At 31.3% G+C, this 22,637-nt stretch overlaps 1 protein-coding gene across 1 annotated transcript in view; it reads right to left on the reverse strand.

Annotated features, from left to right (window-relative positions):
- The window catches only part of DNAH14 (dynein axonemal heavy chain 14), a 347,573-nt gene that overhangs the window by 214,650 nt on the left and 110,286 nt on the right, over positions 1-22,637 (reverse strand). Inside the window, 5 exon segments of the mRNA XM_074264888.1 lie at positions 1,107-1,228; positions 4,969-5,214; positions 8,170-8,360; positions 12,110-12,479; positions 15,195-15,536. Of these exon segments, the coding sequence (XP_074120989.1) occupies positions 1,107-1,228; positions 4,969-5,214; positions 8,170-8,360; positions 12,110-12,479; positions 15,195-15,536 (1,271 nt within the window).

Raw genomic sequence — 22,637 nt, forward strand, 5'->3', positions numbered from 1 at the left:
CTATTTCTGTCTTCTCAATATCTTTGTACCCATTTTCCTCTATAACTGGAATTCTCCCTGCCTCATATAATTTCTGACTTCTTTCAAAACTTAGTCCCCAGTGCCTTTCTTGTATCATTTACCATATATATATATATATATATATATATATATATATATATATATATATATATATATATATATAGTTTCACCCATCGGAATACATACTCTTCGAATACAGTTGCTATTTTTCTATGAGACAGTATGAGTCTCATAGAAAGTATTAATAAATGCTTGTTGATTGACTTGATGTTTTGTTCAATGCTAAAAAAAAAAAAAAGTCTAGTCCAGAGAAATATGATTCTCTTAAGTACAATATGACTTGATATGATGATGGTGCCTATTGACCAGTGTATAGACTGGACAGTTCAGAACTGTTTTTTGTAGCCTTGTAATATGGGAAACAAAATGAAGCAATTGTACTTTCCTATTTTCCTTTCATTTTTATCCACTAATTGAAAAGTAAGCCCCTCTGAAAATGATATTTGGAATTGTTCCTTTTTTAAAATTTATAGCAATGGGTTTTTTTGACCTTTAAAGGTTTTTGCAGCTTGGTCTCTTCCTATTGTTTCTGTCTTCTCACACTTTTCTCCACTCTATATACTCTACAATCACTGGATCTCCTTGCTATTCCTCCCACAGGATAATCTACCTCCTGATCTTGTATCTTTTTACTGGATCCCCTTCCCCTCTCAGTCTCCTTTCTAACTTGAAGTTTCAGCTAAAATAACACTTTTAGAAGTCTTTTCATATCTAACTCAATGCTAGTGCCTGCCCTGTAGATTGCCTCCATTTTACTCTATGTATATTTTGCATTATAATCTCCTCCCATTGAACTAGATAGGGACTATTTTTGCTTTTTTTTTTTTTTTTTTTTAGCCCTACAGCTTAGTTTAATGCCTGGCATATAAAAAGCACTTAATAAATGTTTGCTGACTTGATTTATCAAGTAATATTTTGAATCTGTAACCCAAAATAATTTTAATGTAGTAAGTTTAAGAAAATTAATATGGTAAAATATAGAAAATAGGAGAAATAACTAACATACATTTTTAAAATTTGGATACCTTTGTATTTCAGGAGTGAAAAAAATGGGTTCAAGATAAAGCCAGTTTTTCTGACATGTCATCCAGTCATCCAGAGTATGAGAGAAGAGATCCAACTTCTGATGCCAATCATCTGCAAGAGCCTGCATTAGAAAGAACATTTTATAATAAAATGAAATTTAAATAACTAATATTCTTTTTAAAGAAAGATAATACTTAAAATTGGCAAAGATTTTTCTGGAGGGTCATAGTCAGAGGAAGAATCAATTGTCATGAAATTTTTTAAAAATCATTTTACTTTTTAAGAAAGAACAGTATAAAACATTTTACTTGTCCACTTTTAGAATTAAGGAAAGTGATAATACCAACTAAAAATAAATCGCAGTTATAGAAATTTCATAATATAGGAGTGAGGAAGGGCAGAGAAAGAAGAAGGAGGGAAAGATAAAAATAGAGGGAGGGAGAGAGACAGAGAGAAGGAAAGAATGAGAACAGAAGCTCATGAGTTGATCCCACTACCCTCATTTTTTCCCCTCTGCTACAATGGGCTTTTAAGGTCCAATTCAGTAACTTCAGAAATGTACTCTGCTATTTCTTGCCTCTCTTGTTTCCATTACTATTAAAACTCCCTAATTTTCCTAAATATTATTCTCCAAACAAAGCTGCTAGATGTTAATCCAGTTCTTTTAAAATTCATATATTTTGCCATGGTTCTCTGCATTTGGTTTTCTTTAGCAACAGCCACTTCTTCAGCTGTTAGCTTCCAAAAAGGAACTCAAATCAATGCCACATTTAAGTATCACATAAAGATTTTCCTCCCTCCAAAATGAGTTTAGTTCCCCAGAATCCAATTCTTCTAGCTCAAATTGGCAGTTTCCTATTTGATCAGATAACTGTAGATTTAGAGCTGAAGGAGAAATATTCATTTTAGAGATCATCTAATCTAGTGCCCTCACTTTGTTTTTGTCACCTTTGAATTAGTTTTTATTTTTTTTAAATAAAAAGTTGGTTTTCTTTCTTACACTGAAACCTCAATTGAGGTGAAAAACAAAACAAAACAAATAAACCCATGTGATACATGTAATCAAGCAGAATAAATTTCCAAACTGTCCATATCAAAAAATTTTATCTCTCATTCTTCAATGAAAATGGATCACCAGTCTATCATTCCAGGAACTCTCTTCCTGATCTCTATCTTCTGAACTGCTTGGCTTCCTGTAAGTCTAAACTAAAGTTTCACTTTCTGCAAGTAATTTTTCCTGGTCCTCCTTAACATCAGCACTTTTTCTCCAAGATTATCTTCAATTTACTCTGGATATATATTGTTTATACATAGATGTTTGCATGTGATCACCCTTATCAGACTCTGAGTTCCTAGAAATCAGAAACCATTTTCTGTCTTTGTATTCTCAGCTTTTAGCACAATACCTGGTACATAGTAGATGTTTAATGAATGTTCATTGACTTGACTTATAAGGAGATGGGTAACACTTTTCAACATTGGTCCTCTGAAATGGTGATTATTAATAGTGTTGATCAGAGCCCTAAAGTGTTTTTTTTTTTGTTTTTTTTTTACAAATTCTCTGTCTTTACAGTATTGTTATTATATAAATTGTTTTTTCTTGTTCGACTCGTCTTAAGTATGTATTGACTCATCCATGATTTTCCGTATTTCAGAAAAGTTCTCTTTTATCTCTTATTTGGTTGGTTAATAATATTTCCTTAAGTCATTGTTGTAAAAAGTTTTTTTACCTTGTCTAATTTGCATTTTTTACAGTGTATGTTTTTATATTAAGATAGAATATATTTTGGATATTGTGGTATATAATATAATAGAATATGATAAATGATATACTATATAATAAGATATATCAGAAGCTAGTCTAATTTCCAGTGTTTTTGTTTTTGTTTTTGTTTTTTTTTGCTGAAGCAATCAGGATTAAATAACTTGCCCAGGGTCATATAGCTAGGAAGCATTAATTAGATTAGATTTAAACTCAAGTCCTCCTGACTTCAGGGCTGGTACTCTATCCTCTGCGCCATTTAGATGTCCCTAATTTCTAATATTCCTAAAAGTGTTTGTCACAAAGGGGGTGCTTTCCCCCCAGTAATTTATATTCTTGGTTTGTTTTGGACTGTTTTCATGTCCTCTCTTCATTATGCTTTTTGCTTATATGTTCTATTTTACAACATTATTTTATCTATTTTTTTAAACAAATATCAGAAAATTTTCATGACTCTCAAGCATCACATTTTAATTTGTCTTCCTATAGTTAACATTTGTATGACTATGTCAAATGTAGTGGAGAGAGACTATTTTTACTTTAGCCTTCTATGTACAGGAAAAGTTTCTACTACTTTGCCATTGCAAAAAATGCTAATTCTTAGTTTTAAATATTCTTTCAGTAATATTAAATAAGAGCCCTTCTATGTCTGTATTTGTTAAAAACTCTAAAAAGTTTTGCTAATGTTAATTACAGAAATATTAAAATCTGTCAAAATTTTTCTGCATCTATTGAAATAATCTGTAGTTATTGCAATCTTTGTTCTTCATATGATTTATTATACTAATTATTTTCCTGATATTAATCCAATTTTGCATTCATGATATAAATCCAAATTAGTCACAGTGAATTATTTTTCTGAATATATTTCTGTATTTTCCTTGTGAAGATTTTATATAACATTTTTGCATCAATTCTGATAAAAGAGATTACATTAGATCACAGTTTTCTTAGTCTGATCTGTGTTTCCCTTGTCTTGGTATGAGGGCCATTTTTTTGTCTCTTAAAAAAAAAGTTTGGTAGAGTATTACTGAATCTATTTTTGAGAATAATTTTTATAATACCAGGCATTAAATTACCCTAAATATTTGATTGAATTTACTTCATTACTTGATTTGAGATAGAAAGGTTTAAAAATCATGCTGAGAGAATTAACTCATTCTAAAATGTTTCCTATGAGTTTATTTTCAAAAAAGAAAAAAATCTAATTTTTCTGTTCAAGAAAAATAGGATTTGCATGTCACTCAAATGTAAAGATAATCACTTTTATGAAAACAAGAGCTAATATTTACATGACACTTAAAAAAAATCTTAATTTCTTTGAATAATCTTGAGAACTAAGTGTATGGTCTCCATTTACATATGACAAACTGAGGCTGAAAGATTTTAAAGTGATTTGTCCAAGCTGAAATTCTGGTCTTTCTCACCCCCTGTCAAACTCCAAACCTCATGGCTTTTAAAAATACTGGTAATTAGGAGTTTCACGCCACATATTTCATAACTGTGTATATAAATCTGACCTGCTGGAGCTCCTTTAAACTGAATAAATTGAACTTAAGGTTATTTTTAACTCAATGGTGAAAGGTGCCCTCTAATTCTTATAATATTTCAGTATAATTTGCCATAAAGCATAAAATGTACTTGATTTAAAAAAAAAAAAGTTCTTTAGTTATAGCCATGTTATATTAAATGAAATTTTAAAAAATCTATGTTGAGATTATATGTACTTAAAATATTTCTTTGGCAAACTGTTTCTATCCTTTGTTCATACTATCATCAAATATTCATCATCTTCTATATTTGTGTCACTAGCATTTAGAACAATATCTGGCATGTAGAAGATGCTTAATAAATAGATGTTAATTGACTCATTTTAGCTGCAATTTACTCCAGTAGGTACTGTAGGAAATGCAAAGACTTAAAAAATGTCAATTTTCTGGCATTTATTCGATTACAATAAATTTTTGTGTAGAAATATCTGTGTTTAAATCACTAAAAGGTGCAAAAAAAATAATGTATATAGCCATGACAATTATAGAATGCAAAAACATTAAATATCAAAACACTGAAGAATCTCCTTCTTGTGACCTGGTGCTTACCTTCATTGCTCCAAGATAGGGAGATGCTTTAATTGTTGCAATTATAACTTGAGATTCCTCTAATTGAGCTAATATATCATCTATTGATGAAATAATAAGGATCTCAGAAGCTTCTGTTTGATGGACAGTCAAACGTATACGAGTATGATTCCAAAGCTCAATAATCTTCATTAGCATTTTTTCCAGAGCAGCTTCATTTGTTGCCACTGTTGATATTTCAATGATTCTCTCTTCATGGTGATACAACTAAAATAAACAAAACATTTCTGAATGCCCAATACAATAATTCCAAATATGTTTCATTTCAAGATCTCATTTTCACAAGATGTGTTGTTATTAAGATTTCATAAACTTTTCAAACTGAAAGATCCACAGATAATTTCTGAAGTAGCATTTATATTAGGAGGTTTCCTAAATAGAAGCTTGTGGATTTAATTTTTAACCTAAAGATTATGTGACCTATTTCACCAATAGTTCAAATGTTTAAGCACTCATACTATGATGACTTTTTCCTCTTAAATCTAAATATTTAACCAAAATCAAATATTTTATGTGCCTCAAATAATAGTGGACTTTTCCTTAAAATAGTCAGTAGCATCTATTTAAAGCCATCAGTAAGCATCACATATAATGGTGATAAACCATTCCCAATAAAATCATGAGTGAAACAAGATTGACTACAATCACCATTACTATTCAATATTGTATTAGAAATGCTAGCTTCAGCAATAAGAGATGAAAAAGAGATTAAAAGAATTAAAGTAGGTAAAGAGGAAATCAAACTATCACTCTTTGCAGATGATATGATGGTATACTTAGAGAACCCGAGAGACTACTAAAAAGCTATTAGAAATAATCCACAACTTTAGCAAAGTTGCAGGATACAAAATAAATCCACATAAATCATCAGCATTCTTATACAACACTAACAAAATCCAACAGCAAGAGATACAAAGAGAAATTCCATTTAAAATAACTGTCAATAGTATAAAATATTTGGGTATCTATATACCAAAGGAAAATCAGGAATTATATGAGCAAAATTACAAAACAATTTCCACACAAATAAAGTCAGATTTAAATAATTGGAAAAATATTAAGTGCTCTTGGATAGGCCAAGCAAATATAATAAAGATGACAATACCTAAACTAATCTATTTATTTAGTGCTATACCAATCAGACTCCCAAGAAACTATTTTAATGATCTAGAAAAAACAACAAAATTCATCAGGAAGAACAAAAGGTCAAGACTTTCAAGGAAACTAATGAAAAAAAAAATCAAATGAAGGTGGCCTAGCTGTACCAGATCTAAAACTATATTATAAAGCAGTGGTCATCAAAAACATTTGGTATTAGCTAAGAATTAGACTAGTTGATCAGTGGAATAGGTTAGGTTCACAGGACAAAATAGTCAATAACTTTAATAATCTAGTGTTTGACAAACCCAAAGACCCCAGCTTTTATGATAAGAATTCACTATTTGTCAAAAACTGCTAGGAAAATTGGAAATTAGTATGGCAAAAAGTAGGCATTGACCCACACTTAACACTGTACACCAAGATAAGGTCAAAATGGGTTCGTGATTTAGGCATAAAGATTGAGATTATAAATAAATTAAAGAACATAGGATAGTTTACCTCTCAGACTTGTGGAGGAGGAAGGAATTTGTGACCAAAGAAGAACTAGAGATCATTATTGATCACAAAATAGAAGATTTTTGATTATATCAAGTTAAAAGCTTTTGTACAAACAATACTAATGCAGACAAGATTAGAAGAGAAGCAATAAACTGGGAAAACATTTTTTACAGTTAAAGGTTCTGATAAGGCCTCATTTCCAAAACATATAGAAAATTGATTCTAATTTGTAAAAAATCAAGCCATTCTCTAATTGATAAATGGTCAAAGGATATGAACAATTTTTAGATGATGAAATTGAAACTATTTTCATATGAAAAGGTGTTCCAAATCATTATTGATAGAGAAATGCAAATTAAGATAACTCTGAGATACCACAACACACCTGTCATATTGGCTAAGATGACAGGAAAAGATAATGAAAAAAAGTTGGAGAGGAAAAACTGGGATACTGATGCCTTGGTTGGTGGAGTTGTGTATGGATCCAACCATTCTGGAGAGTAATTTGTAACTATACTCAAAAATTTATCAAACTGTTCATACCCTTAGATCCAGCAGTGTTACTACTGTGCTTATATCCCAAAGAGATATTAAAAAAGGGAAAGGAACCTGTATGTGTAAAAATGTTTGTGGCAGCCTTTTTTGTAATGGCTAGAAACTGGAAAATGAATGGATCCCAGCAATTGGAGAATGGCTGAGTAAATTATGGTATATGAATGTTATAGAATATTACTGTTCTGTAAGAAATGACCATTAGGATGAATACAGAGAAGCTTGGAGAGAATTACATCAACTGATGCTGCGTGAAATGAGCAGAACCAGGAAATTACATACTTCAACATTATTATATGAGGATCAATTCTGATAGAAGAAGCTATCTTCAGCAATAAGATGATCCGAATCAGTTCTAATTGATCAGTGATGAACAGAACCAGCTATACCCAATGTAAGAACACTGGGAAATGAGTGGTCCACACTAGCATTTGCATCTATCTGTTGTTTTTTGCTTACATTTTTGTTTTTCTTCCCAAGTTATTTTTACCTTCTTCCTAAATCCAATTTTTCTTGTGCAACAAGATAATTGTAAATATGTATACATATATTGTATTTAACATATACTTTAACATGTGACTGCCTGCCATCTAGGGGAGGGGATGGAGGGAAGGAGGGGAAAATATGGAACAGAAGTATTTGCAAGTATCAATGTTGAAAAATTACCCATGCATTTGTTTTGTCAATAAAAAGCTATAATAATAATAATAAATAAATGGAAAAAAAATCACCTAACTACAAGTGCCTCAAAATAACATTTTTTTAAAAAAAGTGCAAATGAAACCAGTTGGATTCCCTAGCCTTTCTGTAGATGTCACAGTATTCATGTCTATCTCTGTGTCTCTCTCTGTCTCTCCCTCTCCCTCTATCTTTCTTCCTCTCTCTCTGTCTCTTTCTTGTATGTGTTGTGTGTGTGTTGCCTCTTCATCTTCTACCCAAATTTGTTTTGGAAAGGTTGAGAACCTTGGAGAACAGAACTCTTAAGTGCTGCAGATTCATATTTGTACCTACCTCAAGATCTATTAGTTGTTGTACTGTGCAGTGTCTATCCAAAATAAAATCATGCCCAATAATTGACTGTATTGCATCCCAATGCCGATGTTTAAGACAAGGATTTACCAAAGCCACGATAGTAGGCAAGCTTTGTTTAAAATTCAATACTGATTGTTTAAGAGACTTTATCATAGAATTTTTTGGTATGCCTGTAAATCAAAGCAGCACAATAAGATTTTTTTTTGACAATTTAAAAAATGTCTTCAGTTTCTATTATTCTTAAAAGTAATATATATATATATATATGTATATATATTATATATAGTAGGTATTTGTTACTAATACCATTATTATTTTTTAAGTTTATTTTTTTATCTATCATCATTCAAACACTTAGGTAAAATTGTACTTATTACATTGCCTTCGCTTTTTACTTCTTATTAACTTCTTTAAAAAAACACTATATATTTTATTTATTTTATTAAACATTTCCAATTAAATTTAATATTTTAAAGATTTAAAAAAATTTTTAATTTCAAATTCTCTTCTGTCTCTCCTATATCCCATTGAGAAGTGAAACAATATGATATTATACATGTGAAACCATGCAAAATATATTTATGTATCAGTCATGTTACAAAAGAAAACACATATCAAAAAATAAAGTTAGGCTTCAATCTGTACTCAGGATTCATCACTCTGGGAGTGGAAAGCATTTTTAATTATGGTTTTTTTAGAATTGTCTTGGATTACTGTCTTGATTAATCAAGTCTCCTATAATTTTAATATTATATTAACAACAATATTGTTGTTACTGTTACATCATGTAACCTAACATTTTTGTATATCACTTGACTGAAACTGTTCTTTTTAAGATCACCAACATACTTTTCATTGCTAAATATAATGAATGACCTTTTTACAGTTCCCATCTTTTGTGATCTTTCTACCAGTCCTTCTCCCGCCATACTTTCTGCTATCTGAGTTTTTTTGGTAGTACTCTATCACCACAGTTAGTGTTTGACTAATCTTTCTCAGTTTCTTTTGCAGGATCATTGTCCATTTCCCTTCCTATGTTTTGACCTGGTTATTCTTCCCTCAACTCACCATCTCCCTTGGATCAACTGTTATTTCTATGCAAACGACTCTCAAATATATTCATTCAGTCTTTATCTCTCTCCTGAACTCCTGTCTCAAATAATCAAAATCTTACTGGGGCATTTCCATCTGGATGTCCATAGACTTTAGCATACTTAACATTTTCAATTCTGAACTCATTATACTTCTTAATCTACTCCTTTTCCTACTGTTAAAAGCACTACCACTCTTCCAGGATGAACGAGGGAGTAAGAAACATAAATACAGGACTTCAACACACACACACACACACACACACACACACACACACACACACTCACTCATTCACTCACACAGAGTTTTATTTTGTTGTCTTTAAAAGAGGAAAGAGAAAAGAAGGGAAAAGGAATATAGAAACATAGAAATAAGAAGGAAATTTGGAAGAGGGAAGAATTTACTATTTCACATTATTTAGATACATAAGGAAAAGTATATACAAAAATGGTGGGTAGGGGGGAAAAATGGACATATCATTAAAGTAATTCTAATCTGAATTGAAAAAAAGGAGGATTAGATCCATGCACAAGTTTGGTGTGGAGATACTGTAAGAGAAAGAAGTAGGAAAAGAGAACAGAAGAAGGATTTAAGAGAGAGAAGAAAGTCAAGAAGTAGATAGTCAGAAATTATCAAAAACAGACTTTATCTTTGGATTGTAAATCATAATTGGGGAGATTTAAAAGAGCAATAAATTTAAGAACCAGAAATTTGGTTGCTGGGCTAGATGAAAGGCAGTGGAGCAAAGGAATGTAACAGATAACTTTGAATATAGGGTACTGGTATTATTGGGATTTCTTTTCTTTTTCTACCCCACTCTTCTTTGCAAAAGATGGAGAGTAGAGAACAAAAAGAAAAAAGTATGAAATAATATGACAGAAGGAAATACACAATTAACAATCATTATTGTAAACATGAATAGAATGAATTTACTCCTGAACAAGAAGAGAGTGGCAGAATAAATTAGAAAACAGAATCTAACAATATGTTGTTTACAAGAAGTAATAAAATATCAGTGTTTAGTATATGTGATACTTTAGATGTATCATACAAACACACATAAATCTATATATGTAGAATTTAAATACTTAAAGGAAAAGCTAATAGAACGAAAGGGAATGAACCAATCTGTAATAGCTGGGCACCTTACTGTTCTGCTTTTAGAATTAGGAAAAAGATTACTAAGAAAGATGCTAAGATTGACTGAAAAAGAATTTCAGAAAAGTTAAATATGTTAGAACTCTAGTGATTGGGAATAGAAAGAAATCGTTATATATAATATATATGCACAAATATGTACATATATACACAAATACATATAGGTGCATGACTTATATGTGGATATAAGTGTGTTTCTTACCTATTTGCAGCACTTTTTATAAAAATCAACCATGTAACAGGGCATAAAAACTTTAAAAAATAAAAAATTAGCGATAATAATCATATCCTTTACTAAAATCAATACAACAAAAATTCATTATAAATATATGACATTTGAAGAAAAGAGTTGAAACTTAAATTGATGCTAAATTACAACCCTAAAGAATATATAGGTCAAAGAGCAAAACTTAGAAACAACAGATCTAATATTTTTCAGGAAGATTAGGGGTAAAGCAAGGAGATCAACTCACCACTATTATTTAACATAGTTCAGATATATATATAAAAAAATATATATATATATATATATACACACACCATTTGTAATAATAATAATATAAGAAAAAGAAAATTAAGAATTAAGGATAGGCAAAGAGGAATTAAAAGTTTTGCTTTTTGCAAATGTTAATAATAGCATGAATCTGAGAGTTTCAAGTGAAGTAATTAATAATTTCATTACATTAGCAGGACAAATATAAATCTACAAATATCATGAGGGTTTTTTTTTTTGTATATTACCAATACAATCCAACAGTAAGAGAAAGAAAAATAAATTATTTCAAAATAATTATAGGATTATAGAATTCTGAGCGTTCATCTACCAAGATACATATAAAATTACTACAACTATAAACCTTTATTTACAGAAATAAAGATGAACTAATAATGGGAAAAGTATTGTTCATTGTTTAGCTGTGCTAATGCAAAGAAAGTAATATTTCCTCATGTACTTTGAAGATACGGCACCATACCAATTAAACTATAAAGAGTTGCTATATGAAATTGTAGATAAAAATAATAAAATTGACCTGAAAAAACTAATGGTCAAGAATCTTAAGTGAAGGGGCTCAGTACTATACAGTCTTAAGCTATCCTACAAAAAAATCATATTGAATATTTACTACTGGTTAAAATATAAAAACACTGATCAGTAGAAAAAATTAGGTACCCCCCAAAAAAAGAAAATATTAAGTACGTAAGACAAAAAATCCCCACAAAAACCCATAGTGTTTGATACACTCAAAGACTTTTAACTATTAAGGTAGGAATCACTATTCGAACAATAACTTGTAAGAGAAACTGGAAATTAGTCTGACAGAAATTTGGTTTAAATCAGTATCTCATACCATATACCACAATAAATTGGAAATGAATGTACAAGAGATATAAAAGAGCATATCAAAAAAACTCAAGGAACATGGAATACATTGAAAAAGTATGGATAAAGGAAGAATCAACAAATGATGTTCAACCTTAACCCCTGTTACAACTGAAAATCTCTCTTTGCTTGAATATAACTTGAAGGTTGATTTTCCAAGATAAGAACTGTTTACTGTTATTTTTGCTTAACAACTTCTTTGTTACTTTAAATTGTGTGTATCCTGAAGCATAGAATATATAATAAAATTGTAAATTCTTGCAAATAACTACTGATTCTCATACATACCTTTATCCAACATATAAATCATATGCATCCATCTTGTAACACTCTTCTGGATTAAATCTACATTAATATTACCAAAAATGCTTTGCTTCCACACAGGAGACAGATTTGCCCATTCCACTTGTGCTTCCCATAAAATTTTCCTCAAAGTTAAATCACATTCAATTTCTGAGATTTCTGACATCACAGTGGTTGCAATATTCCTCTCTAAAGCTACCATTCTCATTGAAGTAGAGCTCTCAAAATAATCCTGATAATTTGAGTATGTCTGAGCTTTATTGGATAGAACTGAAGCTTCTTCTGAGAGGTTCTCAATAATTTCCAAGGCAGCTGCTGGCCGAGTAGCAGGATGTACAAGAACAGGATTTTTTACCTAAGTAACAATAAACACAAATCTATGATTAATAAATTCAGAAATAAAGCTCATTTTTAAAAAGCAAGACTAAACTAGTAACCAATAAGAGATCTAGAATATAGCCATCATTGTTCTACTATTGACAAGCTCTAGAAGCTTATTCATTTCAACAACCAGTCATTAAATGCTTAAACTGTGTGAGGAACCGCTTTAGAAACTAAGAATAGAAAGATGAAATGAGTCAACCTGCTCTCAAAGAATCTGTAATTTCAGAGGTTATAAAATGTATACACAAACATTTGTGATTCAAATAAAAAATATTTCAACGCAGTTGAATATTTGGGCAAAGAAATGAACAGATATTCTATTATTGTTTCAAGGGGAGAAAAATAATTTCCAGTTTAAAAAGATTAGAAAAGGTATTATGGAAGTATAACATAAAGGAAGTCTTGAAAGAGGGAAAGGTTTTAATGAACAGAGGTAAAAGTGATTACATTTGCAACTTCAAGTGTAGCATTTTATTTCCTATCCTGAAGCATTACATAGCAAGTCCCTAACCCCAAGGAGCTTACATTCTTTTTGGAAGAAGATAAACTCCCCTCTTGATTATTCCTTGGTGTCCCTGGGGATTTTGGTTTTCTAATTTAAGTTTCATTTCTCCAATTAATTTTCATTACTGTGGAAACAAATGCCCATCCATTTCTCAATAGTCCAAACCTCTTATTTTACAGATGGAAAGTAAAAGCGCAGATAGTTAGAAAAGACTTGCTTGAGATTATATTGGTAGCTAAATGGCAGGCAGGAGACCAGAGCTTTGCACATTGAACATTTCTACTAGATCTGCATTTCAGGAAGGAGTACTCATAATAGTAAAGGAATTGTTCTTCTAGGGAGTTAGGAAAAGGAAAATGTCTAGGCCACTAGAGTTCCCCTGGACCAGCAGTGTTAAAAAGCAACATTCTCCAAAGACTTTTGTTGACTGTTCTTAGGCTTCAATTCTTTCCACTGGGATATGGAGTGAATCATTAACTTAAGAGTATGAGAATTTTATTTACTAGTCAAGTCACCAGCATATTTTCACTGGTACAATTAATATAATAAACTTAGCTACAATTAAGCCCACAATGTAATCTAATCTGCAAAAATAATAAGATTATTAGAGTCAGCTAGGTAATAAAGTGAATATTGTTTGTACATCATTCTCAAAGAGGAACACAATAGCAAAAAGGAGATGGAATGACTTGAAAGTGAATTGGATTTAAGTGAGGAAGGGCTGTACAAAGTCACCAGTCTTACTGTCTCCTACAAAACCATCTGGATCCAGTTACAAAATGTAGATCAGGTTGAGTGCAGATGGACCAGATTGCAGTGGGAAGACTTTGAGCTAATGTCTTTCACAGTTATCAATTCTTCAGAGAAATAGCCCATTCAGTGACTAAGATAAAGTAAATATGAAGCAAAAATGACTTTTTTTTACTCAGTTCCATACTTCCCATCCAGTCCGGGAGGGGAAGACTTTCAGGGTTTTGGGCCAAAACAGAAATAATTGCTATTTAAATTCAGGCTGAATCATCAGAATTCCCAACCCCCCCTCCAAAAAAAAGACCAAGTAAAGATTGGGCTGGGATCTGTTGTTGGCCAATCAATGAAAACTAGAGTGGATGCAATGAATAGATTAAAATACTGAACTAAAAAGACTTAAATTTGAATACTGCCTGCCTCAGATTTTTACTAATTGTGTGGCCATGCAAATAATTTTATCCCCCTTAGCCTTAGTTTCCTCATCTGTAAAAAGGGGCTAATAATAGCACCAACTTAAAAGAACTGCTAGGAGTACCAATGAAATAACACATGCAAAGCTCTAAAGACCTCAAAGTATTATACAAATGTATGACAAAACCTTACAAAAAATGCATTTACCTAAGGAGAAATCACACTATACAATATAGAATGTTCATTTCACTTTATTATTATTTTTTACTAAATATTGGTAGGATGATGTATTCATGATTGTATTCCTGGTCATTTATGTAGCCATTTTTGTTCTAAGAAATCTAGTTCCCTAGAAAAAATGGCCAAATTTTATCACTGGCAAGGACCTTCAAGATCATTTAATTAGACTCTCTCACTTTAGAGATAAATAAGCTCATCTGGAGATATTTAGTGACTTGTCCAATGTCACATAGTTGCTTAGGGGGAACACTGAAATCAAAGCTCAGATTCTCCAATTATTCCATCCATTTTATTGCCAGTATACCATGTTTTGTTTATCTTTGTCATAAATTAAGAGGGGTCAGAATTATCATCTCTATTTAGAGATGGAGAAATTGAAGTACAATATCTTTCCTAGGACAAATAATCAGTCAGTGATAACACTTGTACCACGGTCTTCAGATACAATCTGATAATCCTTTAATGAAGATAGGTGGTGCAATGAATAGAATGAAATGGATAGACCCTTATCTATGGGCAAGACATTTAACCCTGATTACCTTGGTTTCTTCATCTATAAAATGAACTAGAGAAGAGAATAGCTAACCACTCCAGTATTTTTGCCAAGAAAATCCTAAATGGAGTCATAAAGAGTTAAACATAAAATGACTAAACAACAACAGTAAGCCTTTGCCCAAATCATACAGCCAAGATCTTCAGACATTTTTAGAAATCAACTTATTCATCTATGTATAGATTTAAATGAAATGTAGTATTTTATTTCTTATAAAAGAAACTTACTTTGATCTTCAAGTCTCTAATTTCATTCTTCAAATTGAACATATACCCATCCAAATTTGTCTTGAATCTAATAATAGCATTATCCTTATTTGATTCATGAAATTTAAAAGTTATTTTAAGTTGCTTATATTTGAAAAGAAGAACATGAAGCAGTGCAACTTGTTCTGGTGAAATAGTGACGTTGTAGCGTTTTGTGACTGAATACATTTGGGAGATAATATAATATTCTCTATCTAGTGAAGGCATTTTTGATGAAATATAATCTAAGAAAGTCAAGTGTTCCACAAATTCTTCCACACCTGTGAGCTCACTGCTAAGCCTTAATAATGATGACTGGATAATCTGAAATAATAAAAAAAATATTAATTATAATTTGCATATCCTGGGTCTTTACTTTTTTTCTAGGCAATTGTTATATACTTTTCTTACTAATACATATCCCATTCTCCACAATGGCTTTTACAAATCTTTCTCTTTCTCCTCAAACTTCCCAAGACTCCTATCTTCTCTCAGATGAAAATTTTGTTTCATATTTTATAGAAAACATTGAGAAAATTTACTATGAGTTCTTCCCTTTCTTCCTCATCTTATAACATTTATAGGCTCTTTTCTACTATGTTTTCTTTCAAACTCTCTCACACAAAAAGGTGGCCTTATTTCCTACTTTTGCTTTTTATTTTTTCTCAATTACAAAAAATATTTAAATATTCATTTTTAAAAATTTTGAATTCCAAATTCTCTCTTTTCCTCCCATCGTTGAAAAGGCAAACAATAATCTTTCTCCTTACCAAGATAAATTCCTTTACTTGCACAAATGAAAATATTCCTTCCCATCTACTATAGAAGATTATTCAATTCTATCAATTATCTTTAAATCTTTATTGACTGGCTCCTTCCCTACCACTTTAAATATATCTTTGTCTTTTCTGTTCTCAAAAAATTCTCCTCTGATCCTTCCATTCCAGCTAACTATTGTTTTATATCTCATCTGCTTTTTATGGCTAAACTCCTTGATAAAAAAATCTACAATATCTGCCTTCAGTTCTCTAGCTTCTCTCTTCTTAAACCCTTACAACCTAGCTTCTGCCCTCATCATTCCACTAAAACCACTCTGACCGAAGTTACCAAAGATCTCTTTCAATTTACCTTATCCATTGATCTTTTCTTAGTTCCCATTTTCCTTGACATTTCTCTTCCCAACTTGATACTTTCTTTTAAGTTTTCAGAACAATTCTTTTTTCTTGCTACTCTCCTCCCATCTACTAGACTGCTCCTTTTTGATCTCTGTCTAGATTTTCATTAAGGTCACCTACTTTTACCAGTGTTGTTTCACAGGACTCTGTCTGGGGCTCTCTTCTGTCCTCTCTGTATTAATTGATCTGTGTAATCTCAGTTTCCATGGATTTGATGATCATCTCTATGCTGATGATTCTCAAATCTACCTATTCTGCCCTAATAGCTCTGCTGACCAACATCCTTTCAGATATCTCAATTTAGATGTTCAATAGAGACCTTAAATCTGGCATGAGCAAAATTGAAGTCATTACCTTTTCCCCTAAACCCTTATCTCTTTAAAACTTTAAAATTATTACTGTCAATGACATCACCATCCTCCCGGTATCTTAGACTTAAAATCTAGGCATTATCTTTGATTCCCCATTATCTCTTATTTCCTGTATCCAATCTGTTGCCAATGTCTATCAATTTTACCTTTGCAACATCTCTTGAATAGGCTCTGTTCTCTCTTCTTATACTGTCACCCATCAATAATACACATTTATTAAATGTCCATTTTATGAAATATTGGGGATACAAAAAGTAGCCCTTGAGTCTAGTAGGAAAGGCAACAAGCAAACCAATACATACAAACACATATATACAGGATAAATAGAAACAATTAAAAAGATAGAAGGCAAGAGAATCAAGAGGGATTAATAAAAGTTTCTTTGTAGAAAATAGAATTTTAGTTGGAACTTGAAGGAAGCCAGAGAAGTCAGGAGGCAGATATGAGGAGGGAGAGCATTCTAAACATGGGGTATAATCAGAGGAAATATCTGGAGATAAGAGAAATTTTGTTTGTGGAGCATCAGAAGCTATGACACTGAATCAAAGAATACATAGCTGAGAGTAAGATGTAAGAAAACTGGAAAGGTAGAAAAGGAAGAGATGATGAAAGGATTTTAAAAGCAAACAGAAGATAGGGAGCCACAAAAGTTTATTAAATGGTGGTGCATGATTGGATGACAATGCTTTAAGAAAATCACTTTAGTGGCTGAAGAGAGGATAAATTGGAGCAAGAGATACTTGAGGCAGGCCCTAGAAAGCCATTTTAATAGATCAGGAAGGAGGGAAAAAAGAAAGAAGCAAGGAAATGAGGAGAGAAGCAAGGAAGGATTTAAAGAAAAAAGGAAAGAGGGAAGCAAAGATTAAAGGAAGCAAGCAGAGAAGAAAGAAGGAGGGAAAAATAAGAAAGGAAAAAAAAAAGAAGTAGGGAAGGAAGGAGGGAGAAAACAGGCAAGTAATGAGTGCCTAAACAATAGCAATATCAGAAGAAAAAAGGGACATACCTAAGAAATGGGGCATAGGTGAAATTGGCTGGCTTTGGCAACAGATTAGATAGTAGAAGGGTGAGCAATGAGAGATAGCGAGGAATAAAAAAATAGCTCCCAAGGGAAGAAGTGTTGTCCTTGAAAGTAAAAGGGAAGTTGGAGCAGGAGAAAAGTCAGGAGAAGAGTGAGTATTTAAGGAAAATGATGAGTAATAAAAATAAAGATATAATTTTAAGCGGTTAAGAATAGAACGAGAGAAGTGAAGCAATACCTTGGTGAATACTTTTTATCACCTCATACCTGGATCATTGCAATAGCATACTGGTGAATCTGTCTACCCTATGAGTTTCTCAGTTCCAATTTATCCTCCATTCAACTACCATCTTGTATAAGAGCTTTTTCCATGTACTCTCTTTATTATTATTATTTTTATTAAAGCTTTTTATTTTTCAAAACATATTCTTCAACATTAGCCCTTGCAAAACCTTGCGTTCCAATTTTCCCTCCCTTCTTCCATGCCCTCCCCTAGATGGCAAACAGTCCAATATATGTTAAACATGGTAGAAATATATGTTAAATCTAATGTATGCATACAAATTTATAACATTATTATGCTGCTTAAGAAAAATCAAATCAATAAAAAAGAAGCAAAATAAAATGAAAGCAAGTAACAAAAAAAAGAGTGAGAATGCTATGTAGTGTTCCACACTCAGTTCCCACAGTCCTCTCTCTGAGTGTAGATAGCTTTCTTCATCACTGAACAATTGGAACTGGTTGAATTATCTCGTGGTTGAGAAGAGCCATGTCCATCAGAATTGATCATTGCATAATTTTGTTGTTGCTTTTACAATGATCTGGTTCTGCTCATTTCACTCAGCATCAGTTCATGTAAGTTTCTTACAAGCCTTTCTGAAATCATCCTGCTGGTCATTTCTTACAGAATGATAATATTCTATAACATTCATATACCACAATTTAGCCATTCTCCAATTGAAGGGCATTCACTCAGTTTTCAGTTTCTAGCCATTACAAAGAGGGCTGCCACAAACATCTTTGCACATGTGGGTCCCTTTCCCTTATTTAAGATCTTTTTGGGATCCCTTAAGATCAGAAGAAACACTATGGGTATGCACAGTTTGATAACTTTTTGAGTATAGTTCCAAATTGCTCTCCAGAATGGCTGGATCCATTTACAATTCCACCAACAATGTATCAGTGTCCCAGTTTTCCCACATTTCCTCCAACATTCGTCATTATCTCAGAGTTGTCTTCATTTGCATTTCTCTGATCAATAATGATTTAGAGCACCTTTTCATATGACTAGAAATATTTTCAATTTCTTCATCTGAAAATTGTCTGTTCATAACCTTTGACCATTTATCAATTCCATGTTCTCTTAAAGACTAATGTCTTACCTTTGTTATTTTCCATTTATCCTGTAAATAATCTTTTAAAATAGCTATTTATTTGCTTATTATCTCCATCAGATTGTCAGCTCCTTTTGGCAGATATTGTATTTTGCCTCTTTTAGTGTGGCTATTTCTTACCATAGTGTGTAGCACACAGTAGGTGTCTAATAAATGCTTATAAATAGACTGACTACACACAGAAAGGATAAGGAACTTCAACCTCTGGACAGAATTTCTAGATGAGATTAACTTTAAGACAGAGAATGAAGAGTTAATGTGAAATGTAATAATATCTATTCAACAATCCTGCAAAATATATATTGGCTTGACATTTTAAATATGGCTATAAGAAAAACTGAAGTTGCTTAGTTATTGTTACTTAAGTTTTATTGTGTCAAATATGTGAAGACATGAATATATGAAGAATTTGGCTGATAAAAAGAAAAAATAGTTTGCAATAACAATAACTGGCATTTATATGGCGTTTTAAGTTTTGTCTTGTGCTTTATTCACATTAACTCATTTAACCCTCACCACAACCCTATATGGTAGTTGCTATAAAAAGTAAATTTTTATGTAAAGATAATTAAAGCAAGTTGTAACTACTGCCCTCTTTTGTGTAAACAGCTCCAAAAAATGTGCAGAAAAAAGAAATTTTCTTTATGAAAAATTGCTAAAATTTAAATGTGAAGAAACAATCTTTACCTAAATGTGGAAAAGATAGACAATTAGGTGGGTAATATAAAAACAACAGGCTGGGTGATGCTTCTTTCAATTGAGCCTCCCTCAACTTTGATTGTCAAGTGGGATTAGAAACAATGGGATTGCTAAATAAGCATAACTTTTAATAATTTCTCCATTTGATGTTAACTATATATATATATATATATATATATATATATATATATATGTATGTATGTATATAGTGCAGCACTAAATTCTGTTTCATATCACTTCTTTATCTTCAATTGTATCATCCTAATCCCTGCTGCTTTTACTAAATCAATTTGACCAAGCATTAGTGGCTTCAAGCTAGGAGACTTAAACTTAACAGAAAACATGTTGTGGCCATAAGCATCAAAATTGTAATTCCCACATTCCCATCAATGTCATAAAGTTTAAGAAAGTTAGGTACAGGAAGTCACACTTTCACATATCTAGCAATGAAACAAATCTTGTTAAATAGGCTATGTATGTAAAGCAAGGCAAATCACAGATCAAGCTATTTAGAGGGCTCACCGCATACTAATTTTTATATGGAAATTTACATATAAGTAAAGTTACCAAGAAAATTCAGTAAAAATAAATACTATGAAACAAAAGATCAAAGTAATATGATGATAATTATCAATAACAAACAACTTCAATTCTCCTTGTAACCTGGTAACCCACTCCCAATGTTCAGTTAATAGCACATTTCATCTTGAGTCTGAGATGTTTCATGCTATTGGTTGGTCCTTGGAAGCATTTTCCCTTGGGCATTCCAGAATAGGCCTTGTTTCCAGGACAGCCATGAGGATGATTTTTTTTTTAACCAATAAATTTGCTTCTCTGGTTCCAAGTAATTTTGAACAATTCTAGGTAATTCTACTAAAATCTGGCAGCAACAGGACTCAATACGATTTAATATAATGTCTCAAATTTGGTTTTTCCAATAACTAGTTCATGTAGTTAAAAAATGCCTTCTCAAGTCTCATGATTCTAGTCTTATTAACAATAAAGCTATAAAAACAATATCAAATTAGGAATCCATAATTGACCTGAAACTTTACAAATTTTTTGTTATTACATGGCACTTGCTTTTTCTACTAGTCTTTTTCTTTTTTTTTGCAAAAAAAAAAGTAATTTTATATGTAAAGTCCTGAACTCAATTTTCAGAACTTATAATTATATCATGCTCAAAGGCTATAGGTATATAATCATTTGATATTGTTGCTTTCTCACAATTATTTTACTCCAACTAATTCCCCACTTAGAAAAAGGAGATACTTTAAGGATCTAATCCTATATATAAATACACACCTACCAGCATTCATTGATGCCTTTTATCCCTAATTCAAGAGTTAGACCTATGAATTTGCTTTAAAGATTCTTATTTAAACAACAGAAGATTTGGGACTAAATTAATCCTAAATTATATACAGAGAGACTAGCAGTCTTAGAAGCCCATTAAGGCTGAAAACAAAAGAGGTTTCTGACTTAAGCCACAGAAATTAATAGACTTATATTTTTGTTTCACTGGTTTTTTTATTTGTGTTAAATCATTCTCTCAATTCTGAATCGAGATATTTCAGAGACTTATATTTATACATAAATCTGTGTGTATGTATATTTATATATACATATAAACATGTATATATGTATTGGCAACTAGATGACAAGTTTAGATACTCATTTACTCAGTTGCTTAGCATATGAAATGACTACAAATTCAGATGGAAAACAGTAAGATGTTTCATACTTTCAAGTTATTATATAGTAAATCAAGAGACAGTGTGACAAAATCCATTATAAAATATGTGTGTGCTCATGTGTATAAATGTATACACAAGTATACATTTTACAAGTATAGATAGATATATAGAGACAGGTATATAAATTACATTTTTCCTTGCTATCATTAGAAAAAATTGCTTTTAAAGTAGAGGGTTCATGGTTATAACATCAACAAAGATGGTTCTCCACACCTAAGGCTAAGGCCACAGAATGACTCAATCCTATGTTGAGGATTTATTTACTAGGATGTATACATACCCTCCCCCCCACAGTTTATGTTGATAATATGTATATGTACGTATGTATATATATACATATATCTACCTAATCTGCATATGGATGTCCGTATGTATATATCTGTATATATGTATATGTATATATTTGCCAAGATTTTAGAACAGCTAATATATAATAAAGTTTCATCTCATTCAAAAAGTATCCATAGCCAGGCTCAGAATTATTTAGACAGAAAACATTCCTGTTCATAAAGGAAATAATACATTGGAAAAAACAAGTCAAGATTTTTCTACAAGGTCACCCCCTTAATTTAGCTACACATAGACTAGTAATTCAGAGTTATTCTCCCTTTGTGCAGTTTGTAGCATTTCCCTTGAATGATAGGTTACTGATTTAATGATTAATAAGATAATTATACTTGAATTAAAAATTTGGAACAATATCAATTACAATTCCATTATATTTTTCAGGGAAGTCCAACAATTCTTAGATTGTCTCTCCTAGATCTATTTTCCAGGTCAGTTGTTTTTCCAAAGAGGTATTCTACATTTTCTTCTATTTTTTCATTTGTTTGGCTTTGTTTGACTTATTTTTGAAGTCTCATTGAGTCATTCATTTCCATTTGTTCAATTCTAAATTTTAGTGAATTATTTTCTTCATTTAGTTTTTTTTTTTAAATTTCCTTTTGCATTTGGACAATTGAGTTGTTTTGTTCATTGAATTTTTTTCCATTTCACAAATTCTGTTTTTCA

Source organism: Sminthopsis crassicaudata, chromosome 4 (assembly GCF_048593235.1).
Source record: "Sminthopsis crassicaudata isolate SCR6 chromosome 4, ASM4859323v1, whole genome shotgun sequence".
Taxonomy (NCBI): domain Eukaryota; kingdom Metazoa; phylum Chordata; class Mammalia; order Dasyuromorphia; family Dasyuridae; genus Sminthopsis; species Sminthopsis crassicaudata.